We start from the raw sequence: 24,237 nt of genomic DNA, 5'->3' as shown, positions 1-24,237 counted from the left end.
TACACCAGTTGCAAGGTCAAAATGTGGTTCTGCACCAGCAATTTCTCTCTTGTTATGTCAGCTCTGGCAGTCACTCAATTCGCCATGTCTTCTAACATTTTTTAATTGGTAAGTTAGTCTAGCCAGGTATCTAAACATGTAATCATGGCTGAACACTGACCAGGGTGCCTAGGGGCCCTGACCCCCAGGGGGCCCCTATTGATTTTGTTAGTCACTCACTCGATCATCATTAACATGGCATAAGTCACGGCAAAATGTGTAGAATTACAAGAAATGAGCTTTAAAACTGAAAATAATGTCTCTCCACCCCATGGCCTAGCTTAGGCCCCAACGAAATCTCGCTTAGAGCCCCCAAAAGGCTAGAGCCGACCCTGGCTGGATGGATGGTGTTACCTCCCATGCTGTCTGTAATAAGCCAGTTGAAGGGCCAGTTGTATGAAGGTGTCTGGGTGGAGCTTCCTCTGTTTGATGGCTGCTTTCCCAAACGAGGTGAACGCATAACACACCACCTGCAAGTCCTGAGTCTGGAGACACACACACAGGTGTCTGTCAAATCAGATATCACTCAGATTAGAGTTGTGTGTGTGTTGGGGAGTGTAAGGGCCTGTGAGGGTGTGTTTGTGATCAACACAACACCTGCGATGGTCCAATCTGACCACCATGGGGAAGCAGAGTCATGAATGTGTATGTGTTTATGTGTGAACTCACAGTCTCGAAGTACTGTTGCTTGGCATGTGCAACGTCACTCCTGACTCTGTCATCCACAGTGAAGACCAACTCTTCAGGAAGAGGCATAGGCCGCACTGTCTCAGAGCCCTACACAGACACACACAATACAAATGATACTGTTGCTTACTCACAGTGAAATTAACCTGTTTATTACCTGATACAGTGGGGAGAACAAGTATTTGATACACTGCCGATTTTGCAGGTTTTCCTACTTACAAAGCATGTAGAGGTCTGTAATTTTTATCATAGGTACACTTCAACTATGAGAGACGGAATCTAAAACAAAAATCCAGAAAATCACATTGTATGATTTTTAAGTAATTAATTTGCATTTTATTGCATGACATAAGTATTTGATACATCAGAAAAGCAGAACTTAATATTTGGTACAGAAACCTTTGTTTGCAATTACAGAGATCATACGTTTCCTGTAGTTCTTGACTAGGTTTGCACACACTGCAGCAGGGATTTTGGCCCACTCCTCCCTACAGATCTTCTCCAGATCCTTCAGGTTTCGGGGCTGTCGCTGGGCAATACGGACTTTCAGCTCCCTCCAAAGATTTTCTATTGGGTTCAGGTCTGGAGACTGGCTAGGCCACTCCAGGACCTTGAGATGCTTCTTACGGAGCCACTCCTTAGTTGCCATGGCTGTGTGCTTCGTGTCGTTGTCATGCTGGAAGACCCAGCCACGACCCATCTTCAATGCTCTTACTGAGGGAAGGAGGTTGTTGGCCAAGATCTCGCGATACATGGCCCCATCCATCCTCCCCTCAATACGGTGCAGTCGTCCTGTCCCCTTTGCAGAAAAGCATCCCCAAAGAATGATGTTTCCACCTCCATGCTTCACGGTTGGGATGGTGTTCTTGGGGTTGTACTCATACTTCTTCTTCCTCCAAACACGGCGAGTGGAGTTTAGACCAAAAAGCTCTATTTTTGTCTCATCAGACCACATGACCTTCTCCCATTCCTCCTCTGGATCATCCAGATGGTCATTGGCAAACTTCAGACAGGCCTGGACATGCACTGGCTTAAGCAGGGGGACCTTGCGTGCGCTGCAGGATTTTAATCCATGACGGCGTAGTGTGTTACTAATGGTTTTCTTTGAGACTGTGGTCCCAGCTCTCTTCAGGTCATTGACCAGGTCCTGCCGTGTAGTTCTGGGCTGATCCCTCACCTTCCTCATGATCATTGATGCCCCACGAGGTGAAATCTTGCATGGAGCCCCAGACCGAGGGTGATTGACCGTCATCTTGAACTTCTTCCATTTTCTAATAATTGCGCCAACAGTTGTTTCCTTCTCACCAAGCTGCTTGCCTATTGTCCTGTAGCCCATCCCAGCCTTGTGCAGGTCTACAATTTTATCCCTGATGTCCTTACACAGCTCTCTGGTCTTGGCCATTGTGGAGAGGTTGGAATCTGTTTGATTGAGTGTGTGGACAGGTGTCTTTTATACAGGTAACGAGTTCAAACAGGTGCAGTTAATACAGGTAATGAGTGGAGAACAGGAGGGCTTCTTAAAGAAAAACTAACAGGTCTGTGAGAGCCGGAATTCTTACTGGTTGGTAGGTGATCAAATACTTATGTCATGCAATAAAATGCAAATTAATTATTTAAAAATCATACAATGTGATTTTCTGGATTTTTGTTTTAGATTCCGTCTCTCACAGTTGAAGTGTACCTATGATAAAAATTACAGACCTCTACATGCTTTGTAAGTAGGAAAACCTGCAAAATCGGCAGTGTATCAAATACTTGTTCTCCCCACTGTACATGGAAGCATAATAGAGAGCCACCTTATCCTGTTGTTCTAAGGTTAGAGCTACGGCGTAAAACCAGAGTGTAGTTTTATGCTTACGCCCAGGTTCCACTGAAATGAACAGGAGTGTCTCACACTCAGCAATACTTATGCGTCCGGTTTAGCAGGCCAGTACGGCACTTAGAATTAAGGACAAACAAGATATACAGTCACTGAAAATAAGTTCAATAGAAACAGTATTTACCTTCCACTTGCCGTCTGTAGCTTTGAGCTGCTGATCCACATAGTAACAGTGAGTTACCAGCACCATGGCATCGTAGGGGGCATGCTGCAACACACACCATCAATTACCATATATAGGAGCACACTCACAACAAAACATCATTACGCTACTGCTAACAGAGGAGTATTGTTATTTCAAATCGTCTCTCTCTCTACAAAACAGTAACACACGTCACAGTTGGATCCGAAGGTTCCGTCAGCGAAGGAGATGGAGTTGTAGGACTTGTCTCCCCAGCGGATGGTGGGGTCTCCTGTCAGCGCTTCCCGGGTCACCTGGGGGCAAAGACCAAAGGTCAGATTATACCATACTAAGGATTGGATGTATGCCTGTGGTGTGTGTGTGTACGTACCGGTGTGTAGTTCTCTGCAGTAGCGTAGGGTTTAGCATCGTCCAGTGAGATCACAAACAGACTGCTCTGGATGGTCTCTAAGATGGTCTTATTGGCTGGATCTATACCTATCAGATACTCCCTGGCCTACAGACACAGAGAGAGCGAGAGAGAGAGAGAGAGAGAGAAAGGTTTAGGGCATGGTGATGTCCATTCTATACAGCCAACTTCACACACACCTTAGCCCAGCGTGTCCTCTCCTCTGAGGTGAGAGCGGCGACACCATCTCCCGCTGGCTCCTCCTCACAACACTGCTTCACATGGGTCAGCTGCCTACACACACACACACAAAGGCACATAAATACATGCAAATATATGCAGATGCACACAAATATACCTAAATATCCACCGGCCAGAATACCTGAGCAGCTCTGGAGGGGTAAGAATGTGTCCATCACACACTGCATCAAACGAGAAGAAACGCCCCTTACACATCACCACCACATGGGAGGGGCATGGACCCTCGCTCTCTACAACACACACAGAAAAAACATCAATACATACAGTACCAGTCAAAAGTTTGGACACACCTACTCATTCCAGGGTTTTACTTTATTTTTACAATTTTCTACATTGTAGAATAATAGTGAAGACATCAAAACTATGTAACAACACATATGGAATCATGCAGTAACCAAAAAAGTGTTAAACAAATCAACCTATATTTATATTTGAGATTCTTCAAAGTAGCCACTCCTTGCCTTGATGGCAGCTTTGCACACTCTTGGCATTCTCTCAACCAGCTTCATCTGGAATGCTTATCCAACAGTTTTTAAGAAGTTCCCACATATGCTGAGCACTTGTTCGCTGCTTTTCCTTCACTCTGCGGTCCAACTGATCCCAAACCATCTCAATTGGGTTAGGTCGGGTGATTGTGGAGGCCAGGTCATCTGATGCAGCACTCCATCATTATCCTTAGTCAAATAGCCCTTATTTTGGGTCATTGTCCTTTTGAAAAACAAATTATAGTCAAACCAGATGGGATGGCGTATCGATGCACAATGCTGTGGTAGCCATGCTGGTTAAGTGTGCCTTGAATTCTAAATAAATCTCTGAGTGTCACCAGCAAAGCACCCCCACCCAATCACACCTCCTCCTCCATGCTTCACAGTGGGAACCCCACATGCAGAGATCATCTGTTCACCTACTCTGCACGTCACAAAGACACAACGGTTGGAACCAAAAATCTAAAATCTGGCCTCATCAGACCAAAGGACAGATTTCCACCGGTCTAATGTCCATTGCTTGTGTTTATTGGCCCAAGCAAGTCTCTTCTTCTTATTGGTGTCCTTTAGTAGTGGTTTCTTTGCAGCAATTCGAGCATGAAGGCCTGATTCAGACGGTCTCCTCTGAACAGTTGATGTTGAGATGTGTCTGTTACTTGAACTCTGTGAAGCATTTATTTGGGCCGCATTTTCTGGGGCTGGTAATTCTAATGAACTTATCCTCTGCAACAGAGGTAACTCTGAGTCTTCATTTCCTGTGGCGGTCCTCATGAGCCAGTTTCATCATAGCGCTTGATGGTTTTTGTGACTGCACTTGAAGAAACGTTCAACGTTCTTGACATTTTCCAGATTGACTGACCTTCATGTCTTAAAGTAATCAATACACACATGTAAAACACACACAAACACACCTAAATCAATAACACAGAGTACTATACACAAACAAACCACAAACATCATATTGCATGGCGGTGTCGGGGGGGTCACCTACCTGTCTTAAAGTAGTTGATGATGGTATCCTTGGTGACTCCAGGAACTTTACATGTACAGAACAGCATTCTGAACTGGTCCATATCCAACACCACATTACCAGCTTTATGAGGGTCCAGCCTCTCCCTGTCGGGGACCACACAGTCAGAGAGTGTGTACTGAACGTGTGTAGGGATACACAAGGTACACACCGTCCAACTAAATGCTTAGTTGCAAGTTCCTTCTCGACAATGAAACAATAAGAAATAAAATATAATAATATGAACATAAAGTAACTGGCTCAGTAGAATAGAATGAATATTTGTAACAACTATAATACAGGAAGGCACAATTTATAGTTCAATATTAACACGTGTTTTGGGGAAGGGGGGGATTGGAGGGCAAGTGTTTAAATTGTGCATTATTTAGCAATCGTAGCAGTAGTTGTGATGCGTGTGCAACCTTAATATATACAGTGGGGAGAACAAGTATTTGATACACTGCTGATTTTGCAGGTTTTCCTACTTACAAAGCATGTAGAGGTCTGTAATTTTTATCATAGGTACACTTCAACTGTGAGAGACGGAATCTAAAACAAAAATCCAGAAAATCACATTGTATGATTTTTAAGTAATTAATTTGCATTTTATTGCATGACATAAGTATTTGATCACCTACCAACCAGTAAGAATTCCGGCTCTCACAGACCTGTTAGTTTTTCTTTAAGAAGCCCTCCTGTTCTCCACTCATTACCTGTATTAACTGCACCTGTTTGAACGCAATACCTGTATAAAAGACACCTGTCCACACACTCAATCAAACAGACTCCAACCTCTCCACAATGGCCAAGACCAGAGAGCTGTGTAAGGACATCAGGGATAAAATTGTAGACCTGCACAAGGCTGGGATGGGCTACAGGACAATAGGCAAGCAGCTTGGTGAGAAGGCAACAACTGATGGCGCAATTATTAGAAGATGGAAGTTCAAGATGACGGTCAATCACCCTCGGTCTGGGGCTCCATGCAAGATCTCACCTCGTGGGGCATCAATGATCATGAGGAAGGTGAGGGATCAGCCCAGAACTACACGGCAGGACCTGGTCAATGACCTGAAGAGAGCTGGGACCACAGTCTCAAAGAAAACCATTAGTAACACACTACGCCATCATGGATTAAAATCCTGCAGCGCATGCAAGGTCCCCCTGCTCAAGCCAGCGCATGTCCAGGCCCGTCTGAAGTTTGCCAATGACCATCTGGATGATCCAGAGGAGGAATGGGAGAAGGTCATGTGGTCTGATGAGACAAAAATAGAGCTTTTTGGTCTAAACTCCACTCGCCCTGTTTGGAGGAAGAAGAAGGATGAGTACAACCCCAAGAACACCATCCCAACCGTGAAGCATGGAGGTAGAAACATCATTCTCTGGGGATGCTTTTCTGCAAAGGGGACAGGATGACTGCACCGTATTGAGGGCAGGATGGATGGGGCCATGTATCGCGAGATCTTGGCCAACAACCTCCTTCCCTCAGTAAGAGCATTGAAGATGGGTCGTGACTGGGTCTTCCAGCATGACAACGACCCGAAACATACAGCCAGGGCAACTAAGGAGTTGCTCCGTAAGAAGCATCTCGAGAGTCCTGGAGTGGCGTGGCCTAGCCAGTCTCCAGACCTGAACCCAATAGAAAATCTTTGGAGGGAGCTGAAAGTCCGTATTGCCCAGCGACAGCCCCGAAACCTAAAGGATCTGGAGAAGGTCTGTATGGAGGAGTGGGCCAAAAAACCCTGCTGCAGTGTGTGCAAACCTGGTCAAGAACTACAGGAAACGTATGATCTCTGTAATTGCAAACAAAGGTTTCTGTACCAAATATGAAGTTCTGCTTTTCTGATGTATCAAATACTTATGTCATACAATAAAATGCAAATGAATTACTTAAAAATCATACAATGTGATTTTCTGGATTTTTGTTTTAGATTCCGTCTCTCACAGTTGAAGTGTACCTATGATAAAAATTACAGACCTCTACATGCTTTGTAAGTAGTAAAACCTGCAAAATCGGCAGTGTATCAAATACTTGTTCTCCCCACTGTATACACGGAGTGTACAAAACATAAGGAACACCTTCCTAATATTGAGTTGCACGCCCTTTTGCCCTCAGAACAGCCTCAATTTGTTGAAGCATGGACTCTACAAGGTGTCGAAAGCGTTGCACAGGGATGCTGGCCCATGTTGACTCCCCGTTCAAAAGGCACTTCAATATTTATCACACACACAATCCATGTCTCAATTATCTCAAGGTTAAAAATCCTTCTTTAACCTGTCTCCTCCCCTTCATCTACACTGATTGAAGTGGATTTAACAAGTGACATCAATAAGTGATTATAGCTTTCACCTGGATTCACCTGGTCAGTCTATGTCATGGAAAAAACGTGTTTTGTACACTCAATGTGAGTATCTTACGTGCGAAGCAGGTCCCAGTACTGTAGAGTGTGCCACATGCTAATGCTGGTCCTCTGTAGCTGTACTCCCTCTGTAGGGGGCCAGCAGTGCTCTAGGTAGGGTGCAGGACCTCCGAAGTTCACATTCAACTGGGAGGGGTAACGCATTTCCAGATAGGCTGCATCCAACCACCACTCCTCCAACTGCAGGAAAACACACAGACACAGAATAAAGATGAAACACTGCAGGGAGACACCATAATGACTGCAGTATTTAAAACACTCAAAGATTCCCTTTTGTAGTTGCTCAGCGTCGAGCATGGTGTGTGACCAGTTCCCACAGGTTGTAGCTGTGCAGTGTGTTGAGTGTAGAGGTCGACTGATTAATCGGAATGGCCGATCATAACAATCGGTAATCGGCATTTTTGGACACCGATCGTGGCAGATTACATTGCACTCCACGAGGAAATTGCGTGGCAGGCAGACTACCTGTTATGCGAGTGCAGCAAGGAGCCAAGGTAAGTTGCTAGCTAGCATTAAACTTATCTTATAAAAAACAATCAATCAATCATAATCACTAGTTAACTACACATGGTTGATGATATTACTAGTTTATCTAGCTTGTCATGCGTTGCATATAATCGATGCGGTGCCTGTTCATTTATCATTGAATCACAGCCTACTTCGCCAAACAGGTGATTTAACAAGTGCATTCGCGGAAAAGGCACTGTCGTTGCACCAATGTGTACCTAACCATAAACATAAACGCCATTCTTAAAATCAATACACAGAAGTATATATTTTTAAACCTGCATATTTAGTTAATATTGCCTGCTAACATGAATTTCTTTTAACTAGGGAAATTGTGTCACTTCTCTTGCGTTCTGTGCAACAGAGTCAGGGTATATGCAGCAGTTTGGGCTGCCTGGCTCGTTGCGAACTGTGTGAAGACCATTTCTTCCTAACAAAGACAGTCAACTTCGCCAAACGGGGGATGATTTAACAAAAGCACATTTGCGAAAAAAGCACTATCGCTGCACGAATGTACCTAACCATAAACATCAATGCCTTTCTTAAAATCAATACACAGAAGTATATATTTTTAAACCTGCATATTTAGTTAAAATAAATTAATGTTAGCAGGCAATATTAACTAGTCAAATTGTATCACTTCTCTTGCGTTCATTGCACGCAGAGTCAGGGTACATGCAACAGTTTGGGCCGCCTGGCTCGTTGCGAACTAATTTGCCAGAATTTTACATAATTATGTAATAACATTGAAGGTTGTGCAATGTAACAGCAATATTTAGACTTATGGATGCCACCCGTTAGATAAAATACAGAACGGTTCCGTATTTCACTGAAATAATAAATTATTCTAAATGATAGTGTCCGGAATTGAACATATTAATGACTTACGGCTCATATTTCTGTGTTATTATATTATAATTAAGTCTATGAGTTTATAGCGCAGTCTAACTGAGCGGTAGTAGGCAGCAGCAGGCTCGTAAGCATTCATTCAAACAGCACTTTCCTGCGTTTGCCAGCAGCTCTTTGCAATGCTTCAAGCATTGCGCTGTTTATGACTTCAAGCCTATCAACTCCCGAGATTAGGCTGGCAATACTAAAGTACCTATTAGAACATCCAATAGTCAAAGGTATATGAAATACAAATGGTATAGAGAGAAATAGTCCTACAATAACTACAACCTAAAACTTCTTACCTGGGAATATTGAAGACTCATGTTAAAAGGAACCACCAGCTTTCATATGTTCTCATGTTCTGAGCTTGGAACTTAAACGTTAGCTTTTTTACATGGCACATATTGCACTTTTACTTTCTTCTCCAACACTTTGTTTTTGCATTATTTATTTGAGACTAAATAGATTTTATTGATGTATTATATTAAGTTCAAATAAAAGTGTTCATTGTTCATTCAGTATTGTTGTAATTGTCATTATTACAAATATACACTGCTCAAAAAAATAAAGGGAACACAAATATTCTTATTAAATACTTTTTTCTTTACATAGTTGAATGTGCTGACAACAAAATCACACAAAAATTATCAATGGAAATCAAATTTATCAACCCATGGAGGTCTGGATTTGGAGTCACACTCAAAATTAAAGTGGAAAACCACACTACAGGCTGATCCAACTTTGATGTAATGTCCTTAAAACAAGTCAAAATGAGGCTCAGTAGTGTGTGTGGCCTCCACGTGCCTGTATGCCCTCCCTACAACGCCTGGGCATGCTCCTGATGAGGTGGCGGATGGTCTCCTGAGGGATCTCCTCCCAGACCTGGACTAAAGCATCCGCCAACTCCTGGACAGTCTGTGGTGCAACGTGGCGTTGGTGGATGGAGCGAGACATGTCCCAGATGTGCTCAATTGGATTCAGGTCTGGGGAACGGGCGGGCTAGTCCATAGCATCAATGCCTTCCTCTTGCAGGAACTGCTGACACACTCCAGCCACATGAGGTCTAGCATTGTCTTGCATTAGGAGGAACCCAGGGACAACCGCACCAGCATATGGTCTCACAAGGGGTCTGAGGATCTCATCTCGGTACCTAATGGCAGTCAGGCTACCTCTGGCGAGCCCATGTAGGGCTGTGCGGCCCCCCAAAGAAATGCCACCCCACACCATGACTGACCCACCGCCAAACCGGTCATGCTGGAGGATGTTACAGGCAGCAGAACGTTCTCCACGGCGTCTCCAGACTGTCACGTCTGTCACGTGCTCAGTGTGAACCTGCTTTCATCTGTGAAGAGCACAGGGCGCCAGTGGCAAATTTGCCAATCTTGGTGTTCTCTGACAAATGCCAAACTTCCTGCACGGTGTTGGGCTGTAAGCACAACCCCCACCTGTGGACGTCGGGCCCTCATACCACCCTCATGGAGTCTGTTTCTGACCGTTTGAGCAGACACATGCACATTTGTGGCCTGCTGGAGGTCATTTTGCAGGGCTCTGGCAGTGCTCCTCCTTGCACAAAGACGGAGGTAGCGGTCCTGCTGCTGGGTTGTTGCCCTCCTACGGCCTCCTCCACGTCTCCTGATGTACTGGCCTGTCTCCTGGTGGAGCCTCCATGCTCTGGACACTACGCTGATAGACACAGCAAACCTTCTTGCCACAGCTCGCATTGATGTGCCATCCTGGATGAGCTGCACTACCTGAGCCACTTGCGTGGGTTGTAGACTCCGTCTCATGCTACCACTAGAGTGAAAGCACCGGCAGCATTCAAAAGTGACCAAAACATAAGCCAGGAAGCATAGGAACTGAGAAGTGATCTGTGGTCACCACCTGCAGAACCACTCCTTTATTGGGGGTGTCTTGCTATTTGCCTATAATTTCCATCTGTTGTCTATTCCATTTGCACAAAAGCATGTGAAATTTATTGTCAATCAGTGTTGCTTCCTAAGTGGACAGTTTGATTTCCCAGAAGTGTGATTGACTTGGAGTTACATTGTGTTGTTTAAGTCTTCCCTTTATTTTTTTGAGCAGAGTATATATATTTTTTAAATCGGCCGATTAATCGGTATCTGCTTTTTTTGGTCCTCCAATAATCGGTATAGGCGTTGAAAAATCATAATCGGTCAACCTCTAGTTGAGTGTGTGTACCCAGTTCCTGCGTGTCCTGGCTCTCTGCAGTAGTTTTTGGTGCAGGTCGTTGCCGATGCCCTCTCCAAACCTCTTCACTATGGCCACAGTCACCTGGTACTCCTCCTCTGTAGCAAACGGCAGCACTGGAAAATACACACAGATATTTCAGTAACTCAACAAACACACATGATTCAGGGTCCATGCTAACAGAGCGTCTCTGTCACACATGCAGCTGGCATCTCACCTGCATCCAGGTAGTTGGCAAGGCTCCCCTCTAGAGACGGTACAGGGAGAGGAGGCAGGCTATGCTGGTACTGGAACGTCCGCTCAGTGGGGAACTCTGACACCTGGTTAGCCATGTTGTCACCTACAATACCAAAACACCTGGTTAGCCATGTTGTCACCTACAACACCAAAACACCTGGATAGCCATGTTGTCACCTACAATACCAAAACATCTGGTTAGCCATGTTGTCACCTACAATACCAAAACACCTGATTAGCCATGTTGTCACCTACAATACCAAAACACCTGGATAGCCATGTTGTCACCTACAATACCAAAACATCTGGTTAGCCATGTTGTCACCTACAATACCAAAACACCTGGATAGCCATGTTGTCACCTACAATACCAAAACACCCGGATAGCCATGTTGTTACCTACCATACCAAAACACCTGGATAGCCACGTTGTTACCTACAATACCTAAACACCTGGATAGCCATGTTGTTACCTACAATACCTAAACACCTGGATAGCCATGTTGTCACCTACAATACCAAAACACCTGGATAGCCATGTTGTTACCTACCATACCAAAACACCTGGATAGCCATGTTGTTACCTACAATACCTAAACACCTGGTTAGCCATGTTGTTACCTACAATACCTAAACACCTGGTTAGCCATGTTGTTACCTACAATACCAAAACATCTGGTTAGCCATGTTGTCACCTACAATACCTAAACACCTGGATAGCCATGTTGTTACCTACAATACCTAAACACCTGGATAGCCATGTTGTTACCTACAATACCTAAACACCTGGATAGCCATGTTGTCACCTACAATACCAAAACACCTGGATAGCCATGTTGTTACCTACCATACCAAAACACCTGGATAGCCATGTTGTTACCTACCATACCAAAACACCTGGATAGCCATGTTGTTACCTACAATACCTAAACACCTGGATAGCCATGTTGTTACCTACAATACCTAAACACCTGGATAGCCATGTTGTCACCTACAATACCAAAACACCTGGATAGCCATGTTGTTACCTACCATACCAAAACACCTGGATAGCCATGTTGTTACCTACAATACCTAAACACCTGGTTAGCCATGTTGTCACCTACAATACCAAAACACCTGGATAGCCATGTTGTCACCTACAATACCAAAACACCTGGATAGCCATGTTGTTACCTACCATACCAAAACACCTGGATAGCCATGTTGTTACCTACAATACCTAAACACCTGGTTAGCCATGTTGTTACCTACAATACCTAAACACCTGGTTAGCCATGTTGTCACCTACAATACCAAAACACCTGGATAGCCATGTTGTCACCTACAATACCAAAACACCTGGATAGCCATGTTGTTACCTACAATACCTAAACACCTGGATAGCCATGTTGTTACCTACAATACCTAAACACATGGATAGCCATGTTGTTACCTACAATACCAAAACACCTGGATAGCCATGTTGTTACCTACAATACCTAAACATCTGGTTAGCCATGTTGTCACCTACAATACCAAAACATCTGGTTAGCCATGTTGTCACCTACAATACCAAAACACCTGGTTAGCCATGTTGTCACCTACAATACCAAAACACCTGGTTAGCCATGTTGTCACCTAAAATACCAAAACACCTGGTTAGCCATGTTGTCACCTACAATATCAAAACACCTGGTTAGCCATGTTGTCACCTACAATACCAAAACACCTGGTTAGCCATGTTGTCCCCTACAGCACCAAAACACCTGGTTAGCCATGTTGTCACCTACAATACCAAAACACCTGGTTAGCCATGTTGTCACCTACAACACTGTAAAATAAATTTACAGGTGAACAAAAGAGGAGAGCAGTCGCAGATGAAGACAATTTAAAATCAATCCTGTTAATTACAAGTTGCAATAGGGAGACACCACCCAGCATTGAAGCAGAGAAAATGTCTAACTGGCCTCTTGGAGACAGTCCTTTAATATCTTAATCAGACAGCACCAAATGTTCTGGAAACAGCAGCCTGAGAGGCTTGTAGGAAGTCAAAACAAAAAGGCAACGACTTTGTCAGCTGCTACTGAATCACAGTGTCCACAGGATGTAATCAATACCATACAACAGTGAAATATCAGCGTGTCCTCCAGTCTGGCATTATGCACTATCGACAAATATGAGAATAATCCATCTTTTTTTATGTTTTATTTTAATTTAACCTTTATTTAACTAGGCAAGTCAATTAAGAACAAATTATTATTTACAATGACGGCCTACCAAAAGGCAAAAGGCCTCCTGTGGAGACCGGGGATAAAACAATTAAAATAATAATAATTCAGCATCATGTCTATTGACCATCAACCCGCACCTTGAATGTCACAAAACAGAAAATCCAATATGCTAACCATTGTGTAGATTACTCTAAACTAAATATTAACTTCAGTCATCTTAAGATTTCCCCATTACAAGCACCAAAACACCTGGTTAGTCATGTTGTCCTCTACAGCACCAAAAAAAACTGTTTAGCCATGTTGTCCCCTACAGCACAAAGAAACTTGTTTAGCCATGTTGTCAAAAACACCACCAAAACACCTGGTTAGCCATGTTGTCCCCTACAGCACCAAAACACTTGGTTAGCCATGTTGTCACCTACATTACCAAAACACCTGGTTAGCCATGTTGTCACCTACACCACCAACACACCTGGTTAGCCATAGACCTACTATCCCCTAGCCTGGTAGACTCTAGGAATCCAAGTGTGGACTGGACAATCCTTCACTTTTGTCTAACTTTTAGATTTAAAAAAATATATCTTGGATCTTGGACCATGCTAACTTTACGGGAGAGTGTGGTAGGTTGAGACATTTTTCAAGGGAAATATAGTATTCTTCCTAAAAAATATATATTTCAGGATGTTGTGTATCCCTGGAAATAATCAGAATTAATGTAAACAGTTTTGAAAACATAGCTTGTCACACAAAAAGTGGTCTCTTAGCACCACATACCATGGGGTAAGTTGAGCTGCAGGACAGGGTGAATTAAAACGCCTTCAAATTTCTGTACTGACTGAAATAATACCACTACCTTTTAAAACCATGTCTATCTTTATTTTCTAAACACATCTCTTTTTTTTTAAAGCTTTTAATCACTTTAAGCACATTTTTAAGCTGCAAAATGTACCTTTTTGGGCAACCTTACCAAATTCAATGTGAGTTCTGTCATTCTCATTCAAAGCAAGTCTAAGAAGCAGTAGATCTGTTCTATGTGGGCTATTTCTATGCTTCCCATTCTTAAGTTTAGTTTTTGCGTCTTTTACTTTTGGTTTTGTACACCAGCTTCAAACAGCTGAAAATACAATATTTTGGGTTATTGAAAATATTTCACAGTGGTATAGATGGTACATTGATTCTCTATACCCCTCACACTCAACTCTGGACCTCGAAGCAGGTTCCACTGCATTTTTTCATTGCAAGATGGCGCTGACAGATGGTCGCCTCACTTCGAGTCCTTAGGAAACTATGCAGTATTTTGTTTTTTTAATGTATTACAAGCATTTTGCTACACTCGCATTAACATCTGCATGTGATCAATACATTTGATTTGATCAAGGACTGATTTAGCCCTGGGACATCAGGTGGGTGCAATTCATTATCAGGTAGAACAGAAAACCAGTAGGCTCCAGATCTTGTAGGGAAAGAGTTGAATACCACTGCTCTACACACTGAGTACACAACACATTAGGAACACCTTCTTAATGTTGAGTTGCACCCCCATTTGCCCTCAGAAGAGCCTCACTTCATTGGAGAATGGACTCCACAAGGTGTCGAAAGCGTTCAGAGATGCTGGCCCATGTTGACTACAATGCTTTGTCAAGTTGACTGGATGTGCTTTGGGAGGTGGACCACTCTTGATACAGACGGGAAACTGTTGAGCGTTAAAAACCCAGCAGCGTTGCAGTTCTTTTTTGTAAATATTTTTCGATATTGTCTCAAAGCTGCAACTTTCCAACAGGCTCGGGAGAGGCGAAGGTGGAGTCATGCGTTCTCCAAAACATCACCTGCCTAACATCACTCCTTAACCAATGTGTCGGAGGAAACACTGTTCAACTGGCGACCGGTGTCGGCCCGCAGACACCCGGCCCACCACAAGGAGTCGCTAGAGCGCGATGAGACAAGTAAAGCCCCACCGGCCAAACCCTCCCCTAACCCGGACGACACTGGGCCAATTGTGCACTGTCCTATGGGACTCCCGGCCACGGCCGGTTGTGGCACAGCCCAGGAATGAACCCAGGTCTGTAGTAACGCCTCAGACCGCTGCGCCACTTGGGAAGCCCTAGTGTTGCAGTTCTTGACACACTCAAACCGGTGCGCCTGGCATCTACTACCATACCCCATTCAAAGGCCATTAAATATTTTGTCTTGTCAAGTCACCCTTGCAATAATGCATTGCGTTACGCCTGAATTAAAAAATATATATATTATTTGCTCAACTTGCCATTGGCTCAATTTTCTCCAAGGTAAACATTTACTATATTAGCCCACACAGCTACAAGGATGCACTTTCGTGCTAGGTTTCAGACCTCATACTGAAGCTTATAGGGTCCCCAACTGAGGCAGTAGCTACTCTTCCTGGAGTACAAACACATTAAGGCACTTACTATTACGCGGACCCAAGAGCAGACGAGGATGGGGAGACTGGGATAATGTAACCACGGTATTTATTGAAAAACAGGGGTAAGATGGAGTGCAGGCCAGGGAAAGCTTGGGCGGGTTGCAGGGAGCCAGGTGTTGAGGCTGGAGCGAGGGGAGTTGGGGCTGGGTAAGCAGGTCTGGAGAGGAATCCAAGGAAGCAGTAGAGTGGGGGGGTCCAGGACAGGGTAGCAGGACTGACGAGACGTGGGACTGGAGACAGGGAACAGAGTCAGAACGGACAGAACTATAGCGGAGAGGAAAACATCCTCAGGCAAAGGAAAACAGGCATAACACAAAAACAGGATCTATGCAGGAACAAACGGCTAAAAACGCAGACCGACTGAGCAGAGGTTACGATCTGGCAGCGTGGAAGTGGCAGGGCTGAGTATTTGTAGAAGTCTTGATTATGGAACAGGTTGCAGCTGGTGGGGATCTGCTCTGCCTCCATCACACCTGTCTCCATCCACATAATCACACACACACACAGAGAAAGAGGGAGAGAGCACTGGGGGAGTAGCGGCAGGTTAGGGAGACACAGGATGAGCAGTAGAGGGCGTGGCAGGCATAGATGTAACAGTACCCCCCCTCTATGGGCGCCAACTGGTGCCCAACCAGCCTTATCTGGGTGTGAGGTATAGAAAGCACGTAAGAGGAAGGGGTCCAGAATATGATCGCGGGGAACCCAGCAGCACTCTCCAGGCCCGAATCCTTCCCAGTCTACCAGGTACTGCCAGCCACGACCCCGGCGGCGCACGTCCAGAAGCTGACGGACGGTATAGGCAGGATGGTCATCGATGAGCTTAGGGGGGTGGAGGAGCTACTGCAGGAGGAGACACGGGACTGGAACTGATCAGGGATACATGGAAGGTAGGGTGGATCTTGAGAGTAGAGGTCGACCGATTATGATTTTTCAATGCCGATGCCGATTATTGGAGGACCAAAAAAAGCTGATTCCCGATTAATTTGCCGATTTTTATACACTGCTCAAAAAAATAAAGGCAACACTAAAATAACACATCCTAGATCTGAATGAATGAAACATTCTTATTAAATACTTATCTTTACATAGTTGAATGTGGTGACTACAACATCACACAAAAATTATCAATGGAAATCAAATTTATCAACCCATGGAGGTCTGGATTTGGAGTCACACTCAAAAATAAAGTGGAAAACCACACTACAGGCTGATCCAACTTTGATGTTGTGTCCTTAAAACAAGTCAAAATGAGGCTCAGTAGTGTGTGTGGCCTCCACGTGCCTGTATGACCTCCCTACAACGCCTGGGCATGCTCCTGATGAGGTGGCGGATGGTCTCCTCCCAGACCTGGACTAAAGCATCCGCCAACTCCTGGACAGTCTGTAGTGCAACGTGGCGTTGGTGGATGGAGCGAGACATGTTGTCCCAGATGTGCTCAATTGGATTCAGGTCTGGGGAACGGGCGGGCCAGTCCATAGCATCAATGCCTTCCTCTTGCAGGAACTGCTGACACACTCCAGCCACATGAGGTCTAGCATTGTCTTGCATTAGAAAGAACCCAGGGCCAACCGCACCAGCATATGGTCTCAGAAGGGGTCTGAGGATCTCATCTCGGTACCTAATGGCAGTCAGGCTACCTCTGGCGAGCACATGGAGGGCTGTGCGGCCCCCCAAAGAAATGCCACCCCACACTATGACTGACCCACCGCCAAACCGGTCATGCTGGAGGATGTTGCAGGCAGCAGAACGTTCTCCACGGCGTCTCCAGACTCTGTCACATGTGCGTGTGAACCTGCTCTCATCTGTGAAGAGCACAGGGCGCCAGTGGCGAATTTGCCAATCTTGGTGTTCTCTGGCAAATGCCAAACGTCCGGCACGGTGTTGGGCTGTAAGCACAACCCCCACCTGTGGACGTCGGGCCCTCATACCACCCTCATGGAGTCTGTTTCTGACCGTTTGAGCAGACACATGCACATTTGTGGCCTGCTGGAGGTCATTTTGCAGGGCTCTGGCAGTGCTCCTCCTAATCCTCCTTGCACAAAGGCGGAGGTAGCGGTCCTGCTGCTGGGTTGTTGCCCTCCTACGGCCTCCTCCACGTCTCCTGATGTACTGGCCTGTCTCCTGGTAGCGCCTCCATGCTCTGGACACTACGCTGACAGACACAGCAAACCTTCTTGCCACAGCTCGCATTGATGTGCCATCCTGGATGAGCTGCACTACCTGAGCCACTTGTGTGGGTTGTAGACTCCGTCTCATGCTACTACTAGAGTGAAAGCACCGCCAGCATTCAAAAGTGACCAAAACATCAGCCAGGAAGCATAGGAACTGAGAAGTGGTCTGTGGTCACCACCTGCAGAACCACTCCTTTATTGGGGGTGTCTTGCTAATTCCCTATAATTTCCACCTTTTGTCTATTCCATTTGCACAACAGCATCTGAAATGTATTGTCAATCAGTGTTGCTTCCTAAGTGGACAGTTTGATTTCACAGAAGTGTGATTGACTTGGAGTTACATTGTGTTGTTTAAGTGTTCCCTTTATTTTTTTGAGCAGTGTATATATATTTTTAATAATGACAATTTCAACAATACTGAAAGAACACTTTTAATTAATTAATAAAATTTAAACTGCTGCATATAGTCTGCTTGCACTGAACGCAAGAGAAGTGACTGTTACGAATCCCGCCGAGGATGGTGCCTCTTCCCGTTCGGGCGGTGCTCGGCGGTCGTCGTCTCCGGTCTACTAGCTGCCACCGATCCCCTTTTCTGTTTTCTTTTGAGTTTGTCTAATTTGTATCACCTGTTTTGTGTTTAGGGTAGGGGGTTATTTAAACCCAGTTGGCCCGCCGACTTTTGTGCGGGCTTGTTTTTCTGTTTGTGTTGATGGTGTTTCGTATAGTGGATTTCAGTCCTACTTTTATTGGACAGTATTTTGACGCGCCCGTTGTTTGTGTGGCGTCGCCGTTTATGTGATTATTTCTGGGTGAAATAATAAATCCACTCGATTGAGATTACCCTGCTCTCTGCACCTGACTCTTTCATGTCCACCATTGGAATTGTTACAGTGACACAATTTCCCTAGTTAATATTTCCTGCTAACATGAATTTATTTTAACTAAATATGGAGGTTTAAAAAATATTTATTTGTGTATTGATTTTAATTAAGGCATTGATGTTTATGGTTTGGTACATTGGTGCAACGATTGTGCTTTTTTTGCGAATGCGCTATTGTTAAATCATCACCCGTTTGGCGGAGCATCGCATTGATTATATGCAACGCAGGACAAGCTAGTTAAACTAGTAATATCATCAACTATGTGTAGTTAACTAGTTATTATGTTAAGATTGATTGTTTTTTATAAGATACGTTTAAAGCTAGCTAGTAACTTGGCTCCTTGCTGCACTCGCGTAACAGGTGGTCAGCCTGCCACCCCAGTCTTCTCGTGGATTGCAATGTAATCGGCCATAATCGGCGTCCAAAAATGCTGATTACCGATTGTTATGAAAACTTGAAATCGGTCCTAATTAATCGGCCATGCCTGTTTACAATCCTGTTTACAATCCAAGCAGTTTATTCACCTCAATTTCCCCATTATTCATTACAATATTTAGTTGAGGGTTTAGTGAATGATTTGTCCCAAATACAATTTTTAGTTTTTAAAATATTTAGGACTAACTTATTCCTTGCCACCCATTCTGAAACTAACTCTTTGTTAAGTGTTGCAGTCATTTCAGTCACTGTAGTAGCTGACATGTATAAGGGTAAGGGGGATACCTAGTCAGTTGTACAACGGAATGCACACAACTGAAATGTGTCTTCTGCATTTAACCCAACCCCTCTGAATCTGAGAGGCGCAGGGGGCTGCCTTAAATCAACATCCACGTCTTCGGCGCCCGGGGAACAGTGGGTTAACTGCTTTGCTCAGGGGCAGAATGACAGACTTTTACCTTGTCAGCTCGGGGATTCAATCCAGCAACCTTCCGGTTACTAGCCAAACACTCTAACCACTAGGCTACCTGCCGTAGTGTTCAGTCATCCGCATACATAGACACACTGGCATGTCGTTCGTAAAGATTGAAAAAAGTAAGGGGCCTTATACAACTGCCCTGGAGAATCCCTGATTCTACCTGGATTATGTTGGAGAGGACTACACCCTCGGTGTTCGGTTATCCACATTACAGCAGGAGGTGTAAAGCCATAAGACATACGTTTTTCGATAACGTCAAAAGCCGCACTAAAGTCTAACAACACAGTCGCCACAAACTTTTTATCATAAATGTATCACAGCCAATCATCAGTCATGTGCTGTGTTTCCCAATAAGCATGCTGAAAGTCTGTTGTCAATTTGTTTACTGCAAAATAGCCTTGTATCTAGTCAAACACTGTAAAAAAGCCTGTCCCTTTAAGAACTCAGTGATGACATCACAGCTATCACAAGCTGGCAGAGTGTTTAGTTCATTACCAAGTGCTGCTGGCAACCTACTGCTGTGAACACAAATCTCAGTTTTGGACATTATTTTCTTTCTGGACAATTTATTCATCACTGTGCGTGAAAACCAAAACTGTAAGTAATGTATATGTTTTCCCCTTGTTTTACTAACGAAGTTGTCAATAGTTAAATAATATTTTGTAATTATTACAGCATTATGGGTCTCGTTTTTATGCTAGTTATCTAACAACTTCTTAGCTACATTTTGTTAGCTGGTTAGTCTGATGTTGCTAGCCACTTGTATTTTAGTTTCAGTCATTGGTTTAGTGTAACAGATGAGAGCTGTATATCTTGTTTGTTATTGCTAAATGAATGTACATTATCTTAGTATTTATGCCATTGTATTCATGTTTATTATTTCCAGATCACATCTTGTATGGATAAATGGACAATTAATTGGATAATACCAGCTGAGTGACATAGCACAGAATTGCAAACATCTCCAATCAACATCAAAAAACCCTAAACTGAGGAACTGTCTTTCTCACCGTTTCTCTAATAAGAGTACAATCTCCATAACACTAACATGACATGTTGTTGGCATGTCATGCCTAAGTGTGCTAATATTGCTGATGAAAAAAAGTGTTAAAGTAGTACGCAATATCAGAGGGTTCATCTGATTCAATGAATGATGAATGCTGAGTTTGCATTTTTATAGAATAATCTTTAAATTATTTACTTTGATTTAGATACAAGCATCATGAAACCTCCCAAAAAATTAATGGCTTGATGAAATTCAATTTTTTTGGACCTAACGTTAACTTCCTTACAACTTTTTCCATATTTGGTCAAATTATAAATGTTGTTTATGGTTTCCAAGACACAAGGGTGGCTCAACCTACCCCTTTGGCTCAATGTACCCCAATCTACCCTACTACAGTACAGTCATTATCTACAAAGATAGTTGTAGAATTTGTAGCTGGGCAATTCCATTGTAACGGAATTACTGAGACTCAGGTTTTTCACTTTAAAATGTATGCCAAACAAAAAACATTGATTTCAAAGTTTAACAAACCATACAACCAAATCGGAGTATCAGAGTAATTCCACATAAACATGAAAATTGCCCAGCTAGCTGAAGACTCGCAGGCCAGATGCAACTTTTATTATTCGAGATCAAATTCCATCTTTGCCGAGGCGGCGCAGCCTTGTACCAATCGCATTAATAAGCACGTTTATAGCACAATTGCTCAGCAATTGATTACCATATACATTCTGGCTACATAACCATATGATGAAACATAGCTAGCAAGTCAGTTCTACTTACTGCAGAAACAAGTGCACTAGCTAGCTATAAAATAGTTGGCCCCTGAGGCCGTTGCATTGTTTTCACGGCTCGAATGTAGGTCAGTTTCAGTTTGCAGTCCGATCGAAGCAGCTTAATCCCACAAACATGACAAGCAAACGCACCTTAGTATTTTGCGATATTCTGCAAATTCCGATATGTGAAAAGTTGTTTTCCCTCGTCCATTCAAAATAAAAATAATGTTGCGGCTATTTTCTAGACTAGACTGTAGAGGAAGGCGCTTGCGGTAGTTTGTGTTGTTGCTCCTCTCGTGGTGTATGCAGCGCTTCTCATCACCTTTCACCCAGTAAGTGGTCATGGCTAGAAAGGCTACAGCTTTTGTCAAAAGTGTATTTATTTTGGCATTTTAGCTAACTCTGACCTTTTTCCAAATCGTAACCTAATTCTCCTAGCGTGCTACGTTAATTATCCTAACATGCTGTGTAAATTCTCCTAACCTGCTACGAAAAGTCAAATTTGACAAAAGCTGTATCCCATCTAGTCAACCCCAGTTATCGGACTGCCAACACCCGGAAGAGTGGAGTGGTGATATTATTACACGTGACTTGGCTTTATTCATTCTTCATGGATATCTATTGTGAGACTACTAAAACGTTCCTCTTACAATAGTTGTTTGATCTTTACACGAGGCCAGATGTGCATGCATTCTTGTACGGTTGCACTTTTAGATGGTGCATTGTCAGCATTAGATCCAGGTGCATCACCTGCCATTACAGTGTATATGAAACATCACACAAACTGTGATCAGTGATGATCACGGCGCCATACAGATACAGAAACAGCATCATTTTAAGGCTGCGTTACACATTTCATGCGCAATGAGTTGTACCATAACTGTGTATTAGTACAATTTTTTGTATTTTTATAATAAATATATATATATATATATCTCAAAACAAGCACATAAAGGCTTCATAATTCATAAAGGTCATGTTAACTGACTGATATTATCTCATAGAATACAACATATTAGATCTCCTAAGCCAACATTTCTGTGTATATCCCAAAACCCCATTCTTTCCCTATTAGAAATGGCCAACAAAGCAAAGACAGAAAATGCAAACTAATTTCTGTTTAAGAGGGCTACAAGCTGGCTAGCAATGCAACTGGATTTCCAGCAAAGTTGCTCATTGGTTGTTGAAAATAACATAAACATTTTCTGTGACAACATTTGAAGCCTTGAAAATAGAATTTGATTTATAAAGTCTAAAACAAACATTTAGCTGTTAGCTAGGCAAGTTGTTGTATTTTAAATCCAGACTCAGTATGTCACATTTACATCATTTGTGATTATGAAGTGAGTTCGTAAATACATTTTGACTATCTACACCGATTTTTAGAGCACTTTCGTTTGAGTGTGCCAGAGCGGAGAATAACTGATGAATTTACAAACGCACAACACCCGTTGAATATGACAGGTTGTCAGTAAAGGTTGGCAAAAAAACAATAAAATTGTTGCTAGCAGCACAGTTAGTCACTCAGTTGCGAACCATGGAATGCTCAACAAGGGTGAAAGAAAATGAGGTGGCCAAAGTCAGGGCTATCCAGAGCATTTCATATGCAGCGGCTGTTAAAAGGTTTGAGGGTTCGAATGGTTCTCCTGAAGAGTCCATGGTGGTGGATAGGCCTTCACTGAAAGCTGCATGGGTTTCCTTTCAACAGCAGGACCCAGATATGTTAAAGGTTAAGAAGGTGGACTTTGTGGCCTTTATAGCTAATGTTGATTAATGGCACTGCCAAGGTGGAGAGGAAGTCCAGGAAAATAGATATCACTGTTCTTGCGGTGGAGACTTCTCGTGGAGGAGTTGCATGGAGTATTGTCACAAGCCTTACTACCCTCTCAGGTCATCGAGCCTGAGAAGGGAGATATTCAGATTCGAGGGAAGGGATTTTGGTTTTGTCAATTTTTTTTTAATAGTTTTATTTTGGGGTGGATTAAGTTAGTTTTTCCTATCATGTATGGGTAGTATTTTTACCTTGTTTTTCTCAACCCCGTCCAGTTGGTGGCGGTAATACACCTTTTTGGGTCGTAGTCTGCCATAAAACGCACAGAAGAATTTAGTCACTAAACACCATACCCAAACTGGACGTGCGTCCGCTATCGATGGGCATTCCGGCTCTTTTTGGCTCGGCTCACCAAAAAGAGCCTGCTCTTTAAGCTCCCAAACGGCTCTTTAAAAAAAAAATTGGGGGTATTTTTTCAAGTCAAACAGTTTGCGATAGTTTGACTATGATTGGTGTTAAAACAATTCTAATTAAATGAATTCATACTCTACCTTAACCACAATCTATTTAAAAATGCATTGGTTTGTTATGAAAAAGAATGCTATTAAACATTTGCATTTAAAGTATAACTTTAAAGTATAACTTTTTAATATATATAAAGTGCATATAAATCTAAACATTCAAAACGAATACAATCTGAACAGCATAATAGAATATTGCACCATATCAAAGAAAAATAAATAACAATGTGCAAAACTGCAGCATCCCACTTAAAACATTAAACTGGTCCCTCTTTTCTCTCTCTTCTTTATTGCCATGTTATAACCAGCAGCACACAGCAATGCTGACCATATTTAGCTTTTATGAGAGATTTGCATTCAGAAATGCAAGCTGCCTCACTTTCGAGGGGCTGAAG

The 24,237-nt window shown here is 43.3% G+C and overlaps 1 protein-coding gene across 5 annotated transcripts in view; it reads right to left on the bottom strand.

Moving 5' to 3' along the window:
* Positions 1 to 22,082, bottom strand: part of LOC139573201 (peroxisomal carnitine O-octanoyltransferase-like) — a 28,131-nt gene extending 6,049 nt beyond the window's left edge. For 2 of the 5 annotated variants that reach the window (XM_071396398.1, XM_071396400.1), the window contains exons 1-12: positions 21,701 to 22,072; positions 11,131 to 11,253; positions 10,905 to 11,029; positions 7,306 to 7,487; positions 4,873 to 4,997; positions 3,518 to 3,626; positions 3,336 to 3,429; positions 3,118 to 3,243; positions 2,939 to 3,040; positions 2,730 to 2,813; positions 709 to 816; positions 394 to 524 (exon numbers count right to left, since the gene is read on the bottom strand). In XM_071396398.1, the coding sequence (XP_071252499.1) occupies positions 394 to 524; positions 709 to 816; positions 2,730 to 2,813; positions 2,939 to 3,040; positions 3,118 to 3,243; positions 3,336 to 3,429; positions 3,518 to 3,626; positions 4,873 to 4,997; positions 7,306 to 7,487; positions 10,905 to 11,029; positions 11,131 to 11,245 (1,301 nt within the window). In that variant the 5' untranslated portion in view covers positions 11,246 to 11,253; positions 21,701 to 22,072. Of the gene's footprint in view, positions 1 to 393; positions 525 to 708; positions 817 to 2,729; positions 2,814 to 2,938; positions 3,041 to 3,117; positions 3,244 to 3,333; positions 3,430 to 3,517; positions 3,627 to 4,872; positions 4,998 to 7,305; positions 7,488 to 10,904; positions 11,030 to 11,130; positions 11,254 to 21,557; positions 21,680 to 21,700 lie in introns of those variants that run through there. The other 3 variants (XM_071396401.1, XM_071396399.1, XM_071396402.1) reach the window with 3 other exon arrangements.
* Positions 22,083 to 24,237: the final 2,155 nt, after the last annotated feature.

The sequence above is a fragment of the Salvelinus alpinus genome, chromosome 4 (genome assembly GCF_045679555.1).
Source record: "Salvelinus alpinus chromosome 4, SLU_Salpinus.1, whole genome shotgun sequence".
NCBI lineage: Eukaryota > Metazoa > Chordata > Actinopteri > Salmoniformes > Salmonidae > Salvelinus > Salvelinus alpinus.
This window is presented reverse-complemented; position numbering and strand designations above follow the sequence as displayed.